Genomic DNA, 17500 nt, shown 5'->3' on the forward strand with positions numbered 1-17500 from the left:
AAGGTGCAGCAGCACCAGATCCTGTACCGTAGGAACACGGCGCCAGAGTCGCAGGAGAACGTTGCTGCCCGCCTCGCTCACCCCAAACTGACCCGCATGGAGCACTACGAGTCCGACACGCACCTGTCCCCCGACTCCATCCCCGGCTCGCCGGACTCTGGACGCGTGTCTGTGGAGCGCAGGAGGTACGACCAAATGTCAAATGTTTGGATGAGTTCAAATATTAAGGCTCAGATGGAGGGTGTCTAACTGTTCAGATGCACCAATCAGGGCCAGGGGGTGTGTCTAACTGTTCAGATGCACCAATCAGGGCCAGGGGGGGTGTCTAACTGCGTGTCAATCACTGCTCATGCACACGCATTCATTCTCCCTTGTGGGGGGAGGGGCTTAGGAGACTGTTTTGGGCTTTAGCGTAAAAGGGGGGAGGGACTGAGAAGTTGTCAATGTTCACATTTTATGACTAAGTCCTGGATCTTCACAATCCTTCCTACAGCACCTTTAATACACACACATACTTTATACACAATCCTACCTACGGCAAGAGTAAAATCTTTTTAGTTTAACATAAAACAGCCCCGAAATCACCATCACCAAACCCACCAGACTCCATGTAAATAATCAGGACTTTTATCATGGTAAAACACACTTCATTCAAAGTGGACAGAAACTAAATCAAACTATCAAAAGCCGTCTTGGTTCATCTTTCCACTGTTCCAACAATCACCACTCTGGTTTGGTTGAAATAAACCCTTAATTCACCCATTTACATGTGGAGATATGCTGGCTCTATACACGCTAAAAGTCCTGATTATTTACATGGAGTCTGGTGGAGATATGCTGGCTCTATACACGCTAAAAGTAGTGATTATTTACATGAAGTCCGGTGGGACAAGTTATCCTTTAATTGTGTCTGTCTTAATAAAATAGAACTAAATTTCCTTGCAGGTACAACGCCTCCCCGCTGTGCCTGCTCCCCGGCTCGTCCCGGGAGTCTCTGGAGAACATCCCGGCCTCCGTGTCGCCGCTCGCCGTGCGCCGGCGTCCCCCGGGGCTCCTGGAGCGCCGCGGCTCTGGGACGCTCCTGTTGGACCACATCTCCCACACGCGGCCGGGCTTCCTGCCGCCACTCAACATAAACCCGCAGAGACCCATCCCCGACATCCGCGCCTCGCCCAGCCATGGCGTCGCCGGCGGGAAGATTCTGGTCCCGGTGGCGCCCGCCTCACCCAAACGCGGCCCCGACTTCAAGATGAAGAAGAAGCTGATGAGGAGACACTCAATGCAGACGGAGCAGATGAAGCAGCTCTCCACCTTCCAGGAAATCCTCGCCGAGAAGGTCAGCGAGGCCAACGATTGACGACAGGAGGAGCGGGAGCAGAGCATCATGGGTAGCTGCAGAGACCTTTAGGGTTAGGGTCATTCACTGGAGCAAGGCATCATGGGTAGCTGCAGAGACCTTTAGGGTCATTCACTGTGAAGCTTCTCCAGATCTGATATTGATTGATAAAATCCTGAAATGGATCTTTTAAGAGTCTCTGTTTTAAAGCTAATTAATCCTTACGTGATAATCATGATTTCCAAATGATGACAGATGTTTAGACATTCTGTGATCTCTGTGATGATTATCAAACCCACTCAAATGGTTTGATAATAGTAAATAGAGCATTTAGCTGCGGCCCCCCCCCCCTAGGGTTAGGCTTAAGGCTGAATTATGCTTCTGCCCCCCCCCCCCCGACTCATTTCCTGGTTCTCCTTCTCCATCAACAACATGAGATCAAGGAGAGGGTTAACTTCTCCTGCTGCAGATTTCCCACCGTGGTCAGAAAGAACAGAGGAGACACTCTCACTATGACTCTACTGTCACTACTCACTCTGAAGATAATCTCACACACACACACACACATATACAGACAGACACACACACACAGACGCACACAGACACACACACACAGACACACACATACACACAGACACACACACACACACACACACACACCAGCCCTGCTATTCTCAAAGTATAAACATCAGGCCACTTACGTCGGCTATGGTGAAAGCTCTGCGTGGAGTGTCCGCAGAACCATACATCAGCCTTAAGCCCTAAATGTTTACGACTTCTGGCTCCGCCCCCAAATGTTTACGACTTCTGGCTCCGCCCCCAAATGTTTACAACTTCTGGCCCCGCCCCCAGAAACAACTACTGAAACGATCTCTAAACTTCAACCATCACAGCTTCATGCTGCTAAAGTTAAGACATCGAAATGAAAGAACAGTTTCACCAAAACAACTACTTTCAGAATCAGAAAGGACTTTATTAAAGCAATAGTTAGTCTATGTGGAATCTGCCTTGGTGATTGGTGCATACATACACAAACACACATTTTAAACATTAATAAAAATAAACAATACATGCAGAAACAGAAACAAATCCATACAAAATAGCTGTTTAAGTAGTTTATTCAATGGGCAGATGTATTTTCAAACCAGAGCTTGCTTTATAAAAGATTAATGCAGCGTTATTTTCTGTTCCTGGTAACAGTTGAAACATAAGGTGGCCCTGAAGTGCAAACCACGATAGCAAATCACACAACACGACAGCAAGTCACACAACACGACAGAAAATCACACAACACGACAGCAAATCACACAACACGACAGCAAATCACACAACACAACAGCAAATCACACAACACAACAGCAAATCACACAACACGACAGCAAATCACACAACACAACAGCAAATCACACAACACGACAGCAAATAACACAACACGATAGCAAATCAGACGATACGACAGCAAATCACACAACACGATAGGAAATAACACAACACGATAGCAAGTCACACAACACAACAGCAAATAACACAACACGATAGCAAATCACACGACAGCAAATAACACAACACGATAGCAAATCACACGACAGCAAATCACACAACACAACAGCAAATCACACAACACGACAGCAAATAACACAACACGATAGCAAATCACACATGACAGCAAATCACACAACACGATAGCAAATCACACGATACGACAGCAAATCACACAACACGATAGGAAATAACACAACACGATAGCAAGTCACACAACACAACAGCAAATAACACAACACGATAGCAAATCACACATGACAGCAAATCACACAACACGATAGCAAATCACACGATACGACAGCAAATCACACAACACGATAGGAAATAACACAACACGATAGCAAGTCACACAACACAACAGCAAATAACACAACACGATAGCAAATCACACGACAGCAAATCACACAACACGACAGCAAATCACACAACACGACAGCAAATCACACAACACAACAGCAAATCACACAACACGGCAGCAAATCACACAACACAACAGCAAATCACACAACACGACAGCAAGTCACACAACACGATTGCAAATCACACAACACGATAGCAAATAACACAACACGATAGCAAATCACACAACACGACAGCAAGTCACACAACACGATTGCAAATCACACAACACGATAGCAAATAACACAACACGATAGCAAATCACACAACACAACAGCAAGTCACACAACACTATAGCAAATCACACAACACGATAGCAAATAACACAATACGATAGCAAGTCACACAACACGATAGCAAATCACACAACAGGATAGCAAGTCACACAACACGACAGTAAATCACAACACGATAGCAAATCACACAACAGGATAGCAAGTCACACAACACGACAGTAAATCACAACACGATAGCAAATCACACAACATGACAGCAAATCACACAACACGATAGCAAATCACACGATACGACAGCAAATCACACAACATGACAGCAAATCACACAACACGATAGCAAATCACACGATACGACAGCAAATCACACAACCACGACAGCAAATCACACAACACGATAGCAAATAACACAACATGATAGCAAATCACACAACATGACAGCAAATCACACAACACGATAGCAAATCACACGATACGACAGCAAATCACACAACACGATAGCAAATCACACAACACAACAGCAAATCACACAACAGCAAATTACACGACAGAAAAATAACACGAAACGATAGCAAATAACACGACACAACAGCAAGTCACACAACACAACAGCAAATAACACAACACGACAGCAAATCACACAACATGATAGCAAATCACACTACAAAAATACAAAATTAAATAATAATAAAATAAAAAAATAACAGTGTCAAATACCCCAAAATGTACTATGTTCCAAACAACCAATCAGGACGAGGATCAGTGTCCAATACGTACCTACCCTTTCCGTTTCAGTCTCACTAATGCTAACATGGTTTGCACTTCAGGGCCACCGTAGAAGTTTTGGGTTCAGTAAGAGAAGTTTAAATCTCTTGTTCCTGTTTCCTCTCCGCTCACGCTTTCTCAGTTTACATCCTGATGCTTCCTCATCATTTATCGCCTTCAGTCACAAAATGGAGCCTGGGAAAACTCTGACCAACTTCCGGCAAATTTGAGATTTGCTCTGCAAGTCCTTCTGGCTATGAGCCCATTTCCAATTTTTCCAAATCGAGGCACCAATCCCAACCATTGAGACGGGTTTTACACGATGATGATAGCGCAGCGACGTTGAAGCATCATCTCCTTCATCGCTCTGATTGGTTGAAGGACTATCCAGAGGCATTTGAGCGGCGTCCGTTGGTGACGCCCCTTTGGAAATGGGCTGTGAAACAAACTGATGAAAGTATAAAAAGAAAGACTTGTGAGATGTTTACAGATGCACAGTTTGCACTGAGGTCCATTTTTCTTCATGTTGGAATTTAACTGAACATCTCTTCATTAACCTATTTATTTCTAAGCTCCTGTTCTGATTCAAGAATGTGATAAAGTGTGAACTACCTACTGCGCTGTATGTACTGTAATTATCAACACTAATCTATATAATAGTTGGTATTTCTGTGTAAACGAACCGTCTTTATTTCACAGTTCAGAGGGACGTTTGAAACGTCGTCCTGAACTTTGGTGTTTGGATCTGATTTGTGTTGAGATGAAATTAAAATGTGTTTTTCTTCTTTATGAAATCCCAAAGAAGTGGAGAGGATGATCCAAACCAAAACCTGCAGACTGTAAATACTGTAAAGATGTGCAATAGAGCCTAAAAGCAGTTCATCTGGATAAAGGGACAGTCCCATGTTTTATCTGTTTCATCTCTGTGCGTCCAGGGTGGGGTTAGCCTTGCTTAGCACAAAGACACATGAAAAAACTGTCAAAGCCGTTACAAACGACTCAAAATAATCACCACAAAACTTTTCATACCGGCAGCTAGGGCTTTAAATTGACTTTTCACCAGCCAACATGGCTAGTAGGTTTTTAGACCCGAGCCAAAACCAGGGCCAAAAAGCCCAACCCAAGTGTCTTTGCTAGTTTAAGACCGACGCAGTTGTCAGTTTCCTGTCCAGCGCCCACGTCGTTTAAACAGCAAATGCACCTGCGCCCATCAGTGGCCAATGGCTGGTCTTACAGGGAGGTGTGTTCAGGTGCATTCTGGGCGTGCTGGTCTTACAGGGAGGTGTGTTCAGGTGCATTCTGGTCTTACAGGGAGGTGTGTTCAGGTGCATTCTGGGAGTATTGCTATCTTGAGGCAGCGGGAAGTGATGGCACCATTGACCAACAAAAACCTGGTCTAAAGTCAATAACTCAGCATTTCATTGTTATTTTAACAGAGCATTAGTAAAATGCTCCTAGGCTCGTGCACAGCACGTGCACACTATGCTTGTTACACACACAGGGACGCACAGCAGCACACACACATGCAGAAGATTACAAATACAAATATTACAGTGTAAATCCTCCATCATAACAGCAATGCTCCAAGGTCCAAACGCGCCTGGCTTTTAAAGGGAATGGGAGATGATCTCTGATTGGTTGATTGCATGTTAGGCCCAGAACACACCTCTGATTAATGAAGACACTAAGGTCAACCCTTTAGAACCATGACCCCGGCACACGGACCCTTTTATCAGCCGTCAAACTAGCAAAAGTGGATTTGGACACGCCCTAAACACACCTGCAGCAGGAGCTTCACGCCGGGCGTTTAGATCGTTAAAATAGGCTCCTTAGTGTTATTTAAATCATTCATCATCAACCAAACTGGCTCGTGACTTTACAGTGTTACCCACCAAACTTATTTAATACCCCATTTGGCTGTTGGCGGGTGTCAGTTTAAAGCCCTGCTGACAGCGATGCAAATATGCCATAGTTTTAAATAACGGTTTTGGAGATTGGCGCCAGTTCATCTTCCATGTCGGTGCACTCTAAGAAATATCTGTGTATTAACAGATGTAAGAGTCCATAGAACGAGATTGACACTTGTATTTCTGTTTATTTACATTTAGAATGGCATTATGGGAACTTTATCTGTGCTCCGACAACTAACGTAGTTATTCACAAAACCATTACCATAACTATTAAATAGCACTTGTATTAGCGGGCATCAAAAGCGGAAGAAAAAAGGGATTTAAGTGTTATAAAAAGGGTCGAAAACGTTGAAAAAAATGGAAAAAATTGTGTTAAACCAGCCAATAGCGCGCCAGGTTGATAAGCCAGTTTGTGATTGGTCCCCGCAGATTTGTAACAGAAGCAGGATAGATAAACGTACAGGTGTCCAGCCTGAGCTGAAGGGAGGAATCAAACCCCCGGCAGATCGGGCTGGTTTACCCAGTCTAGCAAAAAGGTTGAGTTCTGTTTCAATCTTGTGCTCTCGGTGCTAAGCTAGGCTAACGCTGTCCTGGATCTCTGTTTGTACGGGACGCACAGAGATGAAAAATTAACTGAAATGTTTTTATAAAGTTGAACTGAAACGATGATTGTTGAGTAAAATGTTTTTAATGACGCTTCCTGTCGGTACTTTGGAAGAAGATAAAGTTGATTCTTGTGAAACATTTTTCTGATATGAAGAATTGTTAAAACTGGTCTGATCCTGGTGTAATCTGGTTTGAACTGGATCCGACTGGTCTGGCCCATGGACCTTGTTGTTGTACGTAGATACTTGAAGTTTAAACTGAATCAAAGTATTTTTGTAAGCCTGTTAGCAGATAGAAACGTCTCTAATGAATCTGTGATCTATTTTTCTTGTTTCACTCTGATTGTAACTCAAACTGTGGAATAAAAACATTTGTTTCATGTTCAAAACTCAAACCTGCTGCAGCCAATCATCACCAGACTCTGATGAACCAGGGTCCATTTAGATTTCAGCTGATTCTGCAGCTCCGCATCGGGACGTCCAATCACAGACAGAGATGTTCCCATACCATGTTTTTCTTCCAGACACGATTGGGTTACCTGGACTTAAGTATTGATCCAATACCAGTGCCAGACTGATCTCATGAAGTGGCGTATGTATGACACATCAATTCATATGCCATTATTGGCGTGTTATCAAGACGCGTACTCTCTTTTTAGCGTGTTAATCAACGCCGTTTGGCCTCCATTGACTTAAATTACCTTGTGATTGCGTGTGAATTGATGCCGTAGCGAGCAGTATGAAAGGGTGAAAATCTGCATAGGGAGGTTGGTCGGGGGGGAGGATGGGTCAAACACAGGACTTTCACCCAGGAGACCTGGGATCGGGTCCTGTGTCACGTTTCCTTTCCATGTTTGTTGTTTTCTTAAACCCAACCTTAGCCTCGTGATAACACGTAGCCTCGCGATAACACGCCACGTGGCTTTAGAAAGTGGCGTGTATGTTTACACAAAGTCATGATGTCATATTGATGTATGTGATATGATTGCTATCATCGTTGTACCGGCGGGGTTAAACCCTTTCTAAAACATAAACTAATACATACAGAAAATATTTGTCACAGTACTTACTTTTATTAACCAGTTTGACATTCAGTTATAGGGGAAAAAAAACATTAAATTACTTTAAAGTAGTTTTTCTGGGCTAAATTCCGTGGTATCAGTTCAGTGCATAAACGCCAGGACTTGCTGATACCGATACCGGAATTTTAGGCAGAACCGGGGGCTTTTCTGAAGCTTGTATCAGTATCAGAACATCTTTAATCACAGAGCTGAAAGACAAACATTTAAAGACCCCTGCAGTTTTGCTTTGGCATTATTATGACATTTCATGAGTCATTTGTTGACAATGTGGACTAATCAAACTGTTCGCCAAATGTTCTTTGACAAAAAACTTATATTTCTGCTAAAAAAAGAAGGTTGTTGCTAAAACGGGAAGATGACTACTAATCTGCAGGCCATCTGTAAGCAGACGGACAATGCATTCTGGGAACGCTGCTGCGACTTATGAGAGACAGGGTGTTGAGTTGCCCACTCCTCATTTGCATAAAGTTGAATCCAGGCTACTTTATGCAAATCAGGAGGTCTGAGCTTGAATTCTTCCATACAATGTAATACTTATATTTGGCCAGTAGATGTTGCCATTTTGCTTGTTTTTTAAAAGTCTCGCTCTCGACCCCTCAAAGTCTCGCTCTCGACCCCTCAAAGTCTCAGTCTCGACCCCTCAAAGTCTCGCTCTCGACCCCTCAAAGTCTCGCTCTCGACCCCTCAAAGTCTCAGTCTCTACCCCTCAAAGTCTCGCTCGACCCCTCAAAGTCTCAGTCTCTACCCCTCAAAGTCTCGCTCTCGACCCCTCAAAGTCTCAGTCTCGACCCCTCAAAGTCTCAGTCTCTACCCCTCAAAGTCTCGCTCTCGACCCCTCAAAGTCTCAGTCTCGACCCCTCAAAGTCTCAGTTTCGACCCCTCAAAGTCTCGCTCTCGACCCCTCAAAGTCTCAGTCTCGACCCCTCAAAGTCTCGCTCTCGACCCCTCAAAGTCTCGCTCTTGACCCCTCAAAGTCTCGCTCTCTACCCCTCAAAGTCTCGCTCTCGACCCCTCAAAGTCTCAGTCTCTACCCCTCAAAGTCTCGCTCGACCCCTCAAAGTCTCAGTCTCTACCCCTCAAAGTCTCGCTCTCGACCCCTCAAAGTCTCGCTCTTGACCCCTCAAAGTCTCAGTCTCTACCCCTCAAAGTCTCTGGATGGACAAACTAATGACCTGTTTAGGCCCTGCATAGGTAAACACCTGCTGTACTTTTCCAAGACCAGGAGGGAATCTGCACGTTTCTAGTGAATCTACAGTTTTAACCAATGTGGTAACCCTAAAAGAACTACCGCCGGCATCTGCCCGTCCATCAAAAGGTCCATGAGCTGCACATGACTGCTCGTCTTCCACATCATTTCTAAATCATTTCTGTCTGAGGACAGATTCAGTGCACCAGAGTTTGAACAGTTGAATCAAAGTGAGAGAAAAATAGTTCACTTTCTCCTCATTGAGACGTCTCTGGATCAAACATTGTTAAATATTAACGAAATCTTAAGGTTTCTCTCCAGGAAACAAGGTCCCCTTTTTACAGTTGGACAGTTTTAATGTGCTGATCTGAATCTCTTTTCAGTAAATGAGGTCAAACTTTCCTTTTGAACGAATATAAAATATTTTATCTCCATGAATATCTGAATGTGTTCAGTAGTTGTTTCTGACTGTTGGACTGATGAAATGAGACCGTCATCCCCCGAAAAAAAGCCCCCATAAGTCATATGTTCCAGCAACATTACGCTCATGATGTGAGCTAAAGACGTAAATCAGACCCCGGTGGGTCAGACCCTGGTGGGACGTGGTGAAGCTGTGAATGGTTCATTGATCTGAAGAGTTTGAAAAATGGGGACATCTGCGGGCCGAACATTAATATCACATTTTAAGGAAGAATTCAATTTCGGACCTCCTGATGAAACAAGACTGTCCTCCCCCGAAAAATGCCCCCATCGGCCATGTCGTATGTTCCAGCAGCATTACGACCTATATTTACCTTTATGGTGCATAGTTTGAGACCGAGACTTTTAGGGGTTGAGACTAAGGCTTTTGAGGGATTAAGACCGAGAGTTTTAGGGAATAAGACTGAGACTTTTAAGGGTTGAGACCCAGACTTTTAGGGGTTGAGACCCAGACTTTTAAGGGTTGAGACCCAGACTTTTAGGGGTTGAGACTGAGGCTTTTAGGGGTTGAGACTGAGGCTTGTAGGGGTTGAGACCCAGACTTTTAGGGGTTGAGACTGAGACTTTTAGGGGTTGAGACCCAGACTTTTAGGGGTTGAGACCCAGACTTTTAGGGGTTGAGACCCAGACTTTTAGGGGTTGAGACTGAGACTTTTAGGGGTTGAGACCCAGACTTTTAGGGGTTGAGACTGAGACTTTTAGGGATTAAGACCGAGATTTTGAGGGGTTGAGAGTCTGTCCTACACTGCATGACATGATAAAATTTGGAAAACAAATAAACTCCTAATGATTTAGGTAGCCACATTTCGTTACATGAGGATTTGGCCAACATCTCCCAGACAGCCAGAGGTTTGTCTCCTGTCTACCTTTGCATTCACTTTTAGTCAAGTTATTGGTTGCCTTTGAGGCAGGAAGTTTTAAATCCAACTACAGTTATGATGTTAACACATAAATCGGACAATGCACAGGCAATTTAGTGATATGCCTGCAGTTGGGGTCTTGAAATAAAATCAGAGACAAGGCTGAGTAAAACTGCGCTTGAGCCCAAGACAAGACTTTCAAGAAGTTTTCTCGAGACCAGGACCGATCTCGAGTACTACAACACTGCCATCCGGTCTGTGTTTGTGGACTTGGAGGGGGTTTAGGACTGTCTCCTCTGGAGTATTTTGTGAGGACTGAAGTGGACCGTTACTACGAGTCTTTCAGTCCGTATAAACGGAGAGAGAATGGTTTGATCTGAGGATTGTTTCTATGCTCTTTGCAGATTATCTGGTTTTTGCTACTTTCATCGGACTTTGACCATTATCGGATTCTTTGAAGAAACAGCTCCTGATCTTGAATCTTGAATAAATGATTATTATGTTTTTAGTAACTATGTGGCGTGATTTTAAGTTTCTGAATCAGAAGGATCTGTTACAGGAAATTTAACAAGGTCCACTGCTTCCATCAACGTGACTGCAAAAACTTGGCAATACTACTACAAGGTAAAAAGTTAATAAAGAATAATAAATTGTTAGTTGAATGACAAACGAGAGAATGCGGCTCAAACTCTTTTTGGGAGTTTGGGGATTTCCTGATCCTTGGACTCTGAGCTTCTGTATTTCTGATTCTCTGATGAATAATTAACATTAAAGCTCCGTTATGAAGCAGCAACTCACAGCAGATCCTCTCAGTTCCTCTCTGACATGTCGGCGTCTACGTCTATAGCTACAGCGGCGGGCGGCGTGCTCGTGGTCACCCATGTGATCCCGGCACCTCAGGGTGCTGCGACAGAGAAGAAGAAGCACTGGGAACAACTGCTGGCCCTCGGGGTGAGAGACTCAATCTGATTATGATTTCATAGCTGATAAGAGAATACAGGACTGATGTGTGGCCGTGTTTCCTCCCTGCAGACGGTGCAGATCATGATCGGCCTGGCCGTCTTTCTCTTTGAGCTCGCCATGATTCCACATCCACATTCTCTGGGGATTTCCTCCGGCGCTTTCATCTGGGCCCCGCTGTTTGTGAGTTAACGAGAGAAGTTTGATGAACCTAGAAGATGTTGTGTAACTGGAGTTAGTGATCTATTTGTCCTCCTGTTATGTTTAGTTTGTCACAGAAACACGTCAGTGGTTTTGTCAGGAGAATAATTAATAACTTAAAGAAGAGAAGACTTTATCTCTGTGTTAAACCTGTGAGCTGACAGTAAGCTGTCTCTGGTCTGTTGTAGGACATCTTGTCTGGATCTCTGATGGTGTCTGCCGGGACATCGGTGAACAAATGTCGGGTCAGTAACTCTTTACCACCACACTCAGGATGGCAGTAAATTACTCTTGTTTTCACATCTCTAGTTTGGTTCATTTGGTCCAGACCAAGGGCAAAATATTTGACATTTTAGCATTTTCAGCCGTTTGGGTCCATATCACACCACACTGTTTGCTCTGGTCCGAATCAGCTGATGAGTTGATGAAACAAAACAAAATGCAGCGACACAAGTTGACGTGACAGCATTCACATCATTGGCCACTCTTGGTTTCCTAAACAATATGAAGATGTCTCTGTTGTGTGTTTTGGAAAGTTGGGAGTTAACATATTCATCATCCGGAGAGTTGCCATGGAGCGAGTTTGCTAAAGAGCAACCTTGTCCTCATCCCATAATGCACAGCAAGGCATTTTATAATCTAAGTCTGTAGGAAACAAGAATGATTTCCAGGTGTTTTCTGACGTGTCTCTGCAGGTGAACGGAGGTGTGGGACTCAGCGTTGTTGCTGCTGTTGCTTCTGCTGCTGCTACCTCCATCTATGTTCTGGATGCTTTGAATGTAACTGGATACCTGGACCCGGAATATGATTTCAACCATACTTACCACGACTACCACGACTATTACTATAACTCCTCTGTGGTGAGACATTTTGGTGTTTGATTAATTATTACATCACATGTGATTTTTGTTGCAATGGGAAGATGTGAATCAAGGTTATTATAGTTTTGCATTTTTCATTAGTTTTTATTTTTATTTCATTTTGACTTTTTGTTTTCAAATTCAGTTTAGTTTTAATTAGTTTTTAAAGCGGGTTTGCTAGTTTAGTTTAGTTTTTATTTTTTGAAAATGCTTAGTTTTAGTCTTTTTTGTAATATGGGTTATTTGTCGGGGGATTCAAAAAGATCAGAAAATGTATTGTGTAATAATAATAATAACAAAAACATCATACAATTTTAGAAATATATATTCACAATGTATTGAACGATAACACCAGTAAATAACATGCAGCCTACATATGGTCATACATATGTAAACAGTCTACACACGACGCCGTATGTGCAACATGTGTAACGAACGTATGTGAACTGTTTGAAGTCAATCGAGTCACACAGTTGTGTAGACATCCCATAATAATCCACATATTAACCCTCGCTTCCTCCCGCTTCTGGTGTTCCTGCGTATTTACTAACCAGCAGCTGTCAGGTCGCAGGTGAAAGCCCTCCTGTAGTGTTCTCTGTCCTGCTGTTGTCTCTGTCATGCTGCCTGGCCCTGTACCCATACATCCACGCCCTGTACCCATACATCCACTCCCTGTATCCATACGTCCAGGCCCTGTACCCATACGTCCAAGCCCTGTACCCATACATCCACGCCCTGTACCCATACGTCCATGCCCTGTACCGGGGTTAGCTTCTGTTTTGGTGAAAGGGGGCTTTGGTTCTCCTTTACCTTGTTAAGGTAAGCTAGGTTAGCCTCCTAGCTTGTGTGCGCGTCTCAAATGTACTTTCACATTCGTGGGATGTTTCCCTGTAATAAACTGACCACATGTTTCACCACCTTCCACTGGGAGGCGCTTTATCTGACACAGTCAAATGATGCCAGTCAATGAAAGCCAAGATGCCAGGTGAGGGGCACGGACAGACGGACTATGTTGTGTTCAATTTGACTTGGAATGTCGGAATTTCTGGGTTTAGTTTCAGTTAACGACAATGTTTTTTCCCTCCTAGTTTTCGTTATTTCGTTTGTTTTTGTTAACGATTATAACCTTGGTGTGAACCAGTTTGGGGTTCATCAGCTGTAAACTGTTTTGGGTTTTTTCCAGATTCAGACTAGTGGAGTTTCAGGTGTTTTGGCCGTTTTCTCCTTCGTGGGCTTCATCGTCTCCATCTGTGTCACTGGGCTTGGCTACAAAGCTTCACCTTGGTCCCCAGAACAGGTAAGTCTAGTGTGATGTCACAGACCAGGTGAGTCCAGTGTGATGTCACAGACCAGGTGAGTCCAGTGTGATGTCACAGACCAGGTGAGTCAGGAAACAGACTTCACCTTCTGGTGTTTCAGATTCAAACCTCAATCTGTTTCTTCTTCAGCAGCTGATCATCATGACCAACCAATCACATGAAGAGGCTTCACAGACGCCAGAGACTATGCCCACACAGGGGGCCCCGCCCATCCCAGAGACTCCGCCCCCTTCAGAGAACGACTACGAGGTGTGTCATCAAGCTGTGAGGTCATGTGACTGGAGAGAAGGGTTGGGCCCTTGGGTAACAAAAGGTTTATTTAATTTCAAAGGGCGGTACGTAGAACACAAAGATGTTTTATATTAACTGAATAGAGGATCCCAAAATGACTTCTATTCAGCTCAGGGGAGCTGCTCGCCTGGCACATACACCAAAAAACGTTCTACTCTTCCAGGTTACCTTCCGTGACGTGGCGCCGGCTGAATACAGAACAAAAGCTCACAGCTGATCAATGCAATCTGCCGTCTTGTCACAACTGTTTACTGTCGTTGTGCAACGCCCTTCGTTGATGACGCAGACGTGTGTGTGACTCGAACATCTCACATTTACCAACAAAACGTCCAGCGAAAGACATTTCAGACCGTCCTGCCAACCTGTATACATTTAACACCAATAAACGCTGTAGCGTTATTTCACTCTAAAGTCACTGAAAGCTGCTGCCGTTTCCATCCTGTCGGCTCTCTGCAGCGGGCGGGGCTGCTGCTCAGTTCCCCCCGCAACTGATACGCACGCACGCACACACACACACACACACACACACACACACACACACGGTGGATGCAGGAAAAATCAGAGATGAGATGACACGATGACCTAAATTGAGGACAGCTACGCTCATTATTGTAAGTGCAATGATAAGTTAAAGTCCTTTATTAAACCGTATGAATGTGTCCCAGGCCAGGATAGTGTGTGTTTGTGTGTGTGTGTGTGTGTGGCCAGGATAGGACATTAACTAACAAAGTCAAGATCAACAAGCCACTGACAGTGACACATATGTTCATATTTGATTTATTCAATACATTATTTTTTGTCTTAAATCCACCAGCCATGTTCATATCAACAGTAGCAGCATCCTGAGCCTTGTGGTTACTAGGACGTCTCAGCCCATAGTCGTTTTATTCTCCCCAAAACAACTTTCCTTTTTATTTTTAAAGAACTGTACGAAAACATTTTTTTCCACTGTCTCCAACTTCATCGCAACAAACGTACGAAAGACATTGCAACTTTTATCGCAATTTTTTACTCCCGCAAAATCAGGCACTTTGGGCTTTTCGTTACAAGACCCGCGACCGTTACAAGACCCACGATCATTATATCGTTATTGGCCTGTCAGACACGTTGTCATGACGCTGTCGGTACAGGTTGCTGATGTCAGCTTGTTTTTACCTCGCCAGAATGTGTCATAATGACAGATGTATAAAATCACACCGATTTAATCTGGGACACCGGACCGGAAACACCGGAGCCCGACTCCACAAGCTCAGCTGTGTTACCTGCTAACAGACTGTTGTTCTTTACAGACCGTGAAGCCTCAGGAATACAACACAGACATAGTCTGACCCCGCCTCCTCCTCCAACAAGCCCCACCTCCTCCTCAAACAAGACCCGCCTCCTCCATCTGATCCCACCTCCTCCATCCTCTACCGTCTGACGATGTTCCTCAAGAAGACATCTGGCAGATTAACTGATGAAAGTTATCGATAGCTTTGTTACCGTTATTACTGTTTTTAGTGTCCAGGAGAGACAACACACACACTCACACCCTGTAATGCAAAATAAATTGACTTAAAATGTATTTTCATTTGGGTCTTTTGTGCGTTTCAATCGTCCCCCACTTTTGGAAAGTGTCTCTGAACACAGTGAATCATGACCAACTCCTACATTGGGCCAATGAGGGGGGACCAGGGAAGAACTGGCTTGGACGAGTCTTCTTCGTGCCAATAATCCCCCAATCTCATTGGCCTAATGTAGACGTTGGTAAAGACTCTCCATTAAAGTAAACCGCTGTCTGCTTTCCCCCTCGCCACACACCTGTGGCTCCCTGGCTGATTACCTGGAGGTACGCTCCACCCAGGGGGTGTCAAACCGAGTGGTGTAATGGCTCCAACAGCCCTGATCTTCATCAATGGACCAAACAATACTCATGTTTAATGAAGTCCAAACACGGCGAGTCTGTGAAAAGCGCTACAGAAATTCCATTTATTATTATTAACGTTTCAAAGTTTCAAAAAGAAAACTAAAAGAGAGAAAACAAAGTGACAGAAAATATGTACAGGTATTGATCAGAGCAGCTTCTTTTCTAAAATGTATTTAAACTAAAACAACAAACAACGATCGTATCGTAACTCAGATTCTGGTTCCTGGTTTATGGCCTCCAAGAAACTACACCCTTCAAAATAAAGGTTTAGTATACATTTAGTAAAATAATAGTTCTGAAGGTAAATATTTCCTAAATGCTCAGCTTGTGTCTGTTTATTAACAACAAACCATCATCATAGATAGATGAAAGATAACGTAGTGACATAACAGCAGAGATAGGAGTGTAGAGAAGATGCCCAACACTAACCCTTTCTCATGATTATTTAACTATTTGGTTCCCTTATTAAAACGTGCTATAATGCAGCAATAACATGTCGATACAGCTTAGCTGATTGGTTAGTTATGAGATATATAAAGACAGAGACAGGAGTGTAGAGAGGATGGGTCACTCTGTTGTAGATATAAAGACAGAGACAGGAGTGTAGAGAAGATGCCCAACACTAACCCTTTCTCATGATTATTTAACTATTTGGTTCCCTTATTAAAACGTGCTATAATGCAGCAATAACATGTCGATACAGCTTAGCTGATTGGTTAGTTATGAGATATATAAAAACAGAGACAGGAGTGTAGAGAGGATGGTCACTCTGTTGTAGATATAAAGACAGAGACAGGAGTGTAGAGAGGATGGGTCACTCTGTTGTAGATATAAAGACAGAGATAGGAGTGTAGAGAAGATGCCCAACACTAACCCTTTCTCATGATTATTTAACTATTTGGTTCCCTTATTAAAACGTGCTATAATGCATCAATAACATGTCGATACAGCTTAGCTGATTGGTTAGTTATGAGATATATAAAAACAGAGACAGGAGTGTAGAGAGGATGGGTCACTCTGTTGTAGATATAAAGACAGAGATATGAGTATAGAGAGGATGGGTCACTCTGTTGTAGATATAAAGACAGAGACAGGAGTGTAGAGAGGATGGGTCACTCTGTTGTAGATATAAAGACAGAGATATGAGTATAGAGAGGATGGGTCACTCTGTTGTAGATATAAAGACAGAGATAGGAGTGTTCATTTCATTTCTTGAAGAACTTCTTGTTGAGGAGGAAGATGAGCAGGTTGACGTTGATTTTGGCTTTGTCGAACATCTTCATCACGGCCACGCCTTCATACTGCAGCTGCAGCAGATCCTACAAACATTACACACACACGTTACACACACATTAAACACACGCACACATTACACACACACACTATACACACTAGAGACCCATTTTGAACCCCCTGCCGGTATGTATCAACTCAGTAAGCCGTGTGGTGTTAGCCCGTTAGCTCCTACCTGGTATTTGAGCGTGTTAGCCCGTTAGGGTGTTAGCTCCTACCTGGTATTTGAGCGTGTTAGCCCGTTAGCGTGTTAGCCTGTTAGCTCCTACCTG

At 43.7% G+C, this 17500-nt stretch overlaps 2 protein-coding genes across 3 annotated transcripts in view; one reads left to right on the forward strand and one right to left on the reverse strand.

The window, feature by feature from the left end:
- The window catches only part of ankrd34a (ankyrin repeat domain 34A), a 2955-nt gene extending 1598 nt beyond the window's left edge, over nt 1-1357 (forward strand). The window contains exons 3-4 of the mRNA XM_078244464.1: nt 1-185; nt 946-1357. The exon at nt 1-185 is cut by the window's left edge and continues 436 nt beyond it. Coding sequence (XP_078100590.1) covers nt 1-185; nt 946-1357 — 597 coding nt within the window. The remainder of the gene's footprint in view (nt 186-945) is intronic.
- Nucleotides 1358-15968: 14611 nt separating this feature from the next.
- iqgap3 (IQ motif containing GTPase activating protein 3) overlaps nt 15969-17500 on the reverse strand; it is a 25234-nt gene continuing 23702 nt past the window's right edge. For both annotated transcript variants that reach the window (XM_078244469.1, XM_078244468.1), the window contains exon 38: nt 15969-17254. In XM_078244469.1, the coding sequence (XP_078100595.1) occupies nt 17141-17254 (114 nt within the window). In that variant the 3' untranslated portion in view covers nt 15969-17140. The remainder of the gene's footprint in view (nt 17255-17500) is intronic.

Source organism: Sander vitreus, unplaced genomic scaffold, assembly GCF_031162955.1.
Source record: "Sander vitreus isolate 19-12246 unplaced genomic scaffold, sanVit1 ctg243_0, whole genome shotgun sequence".
In the NCBI taxonomy this organism is placed as follows: Eukaryota; Metazoa; Chordata; class Actinopteri; order Perciformes; family Percidae; genus Sander; species Sander vitreus.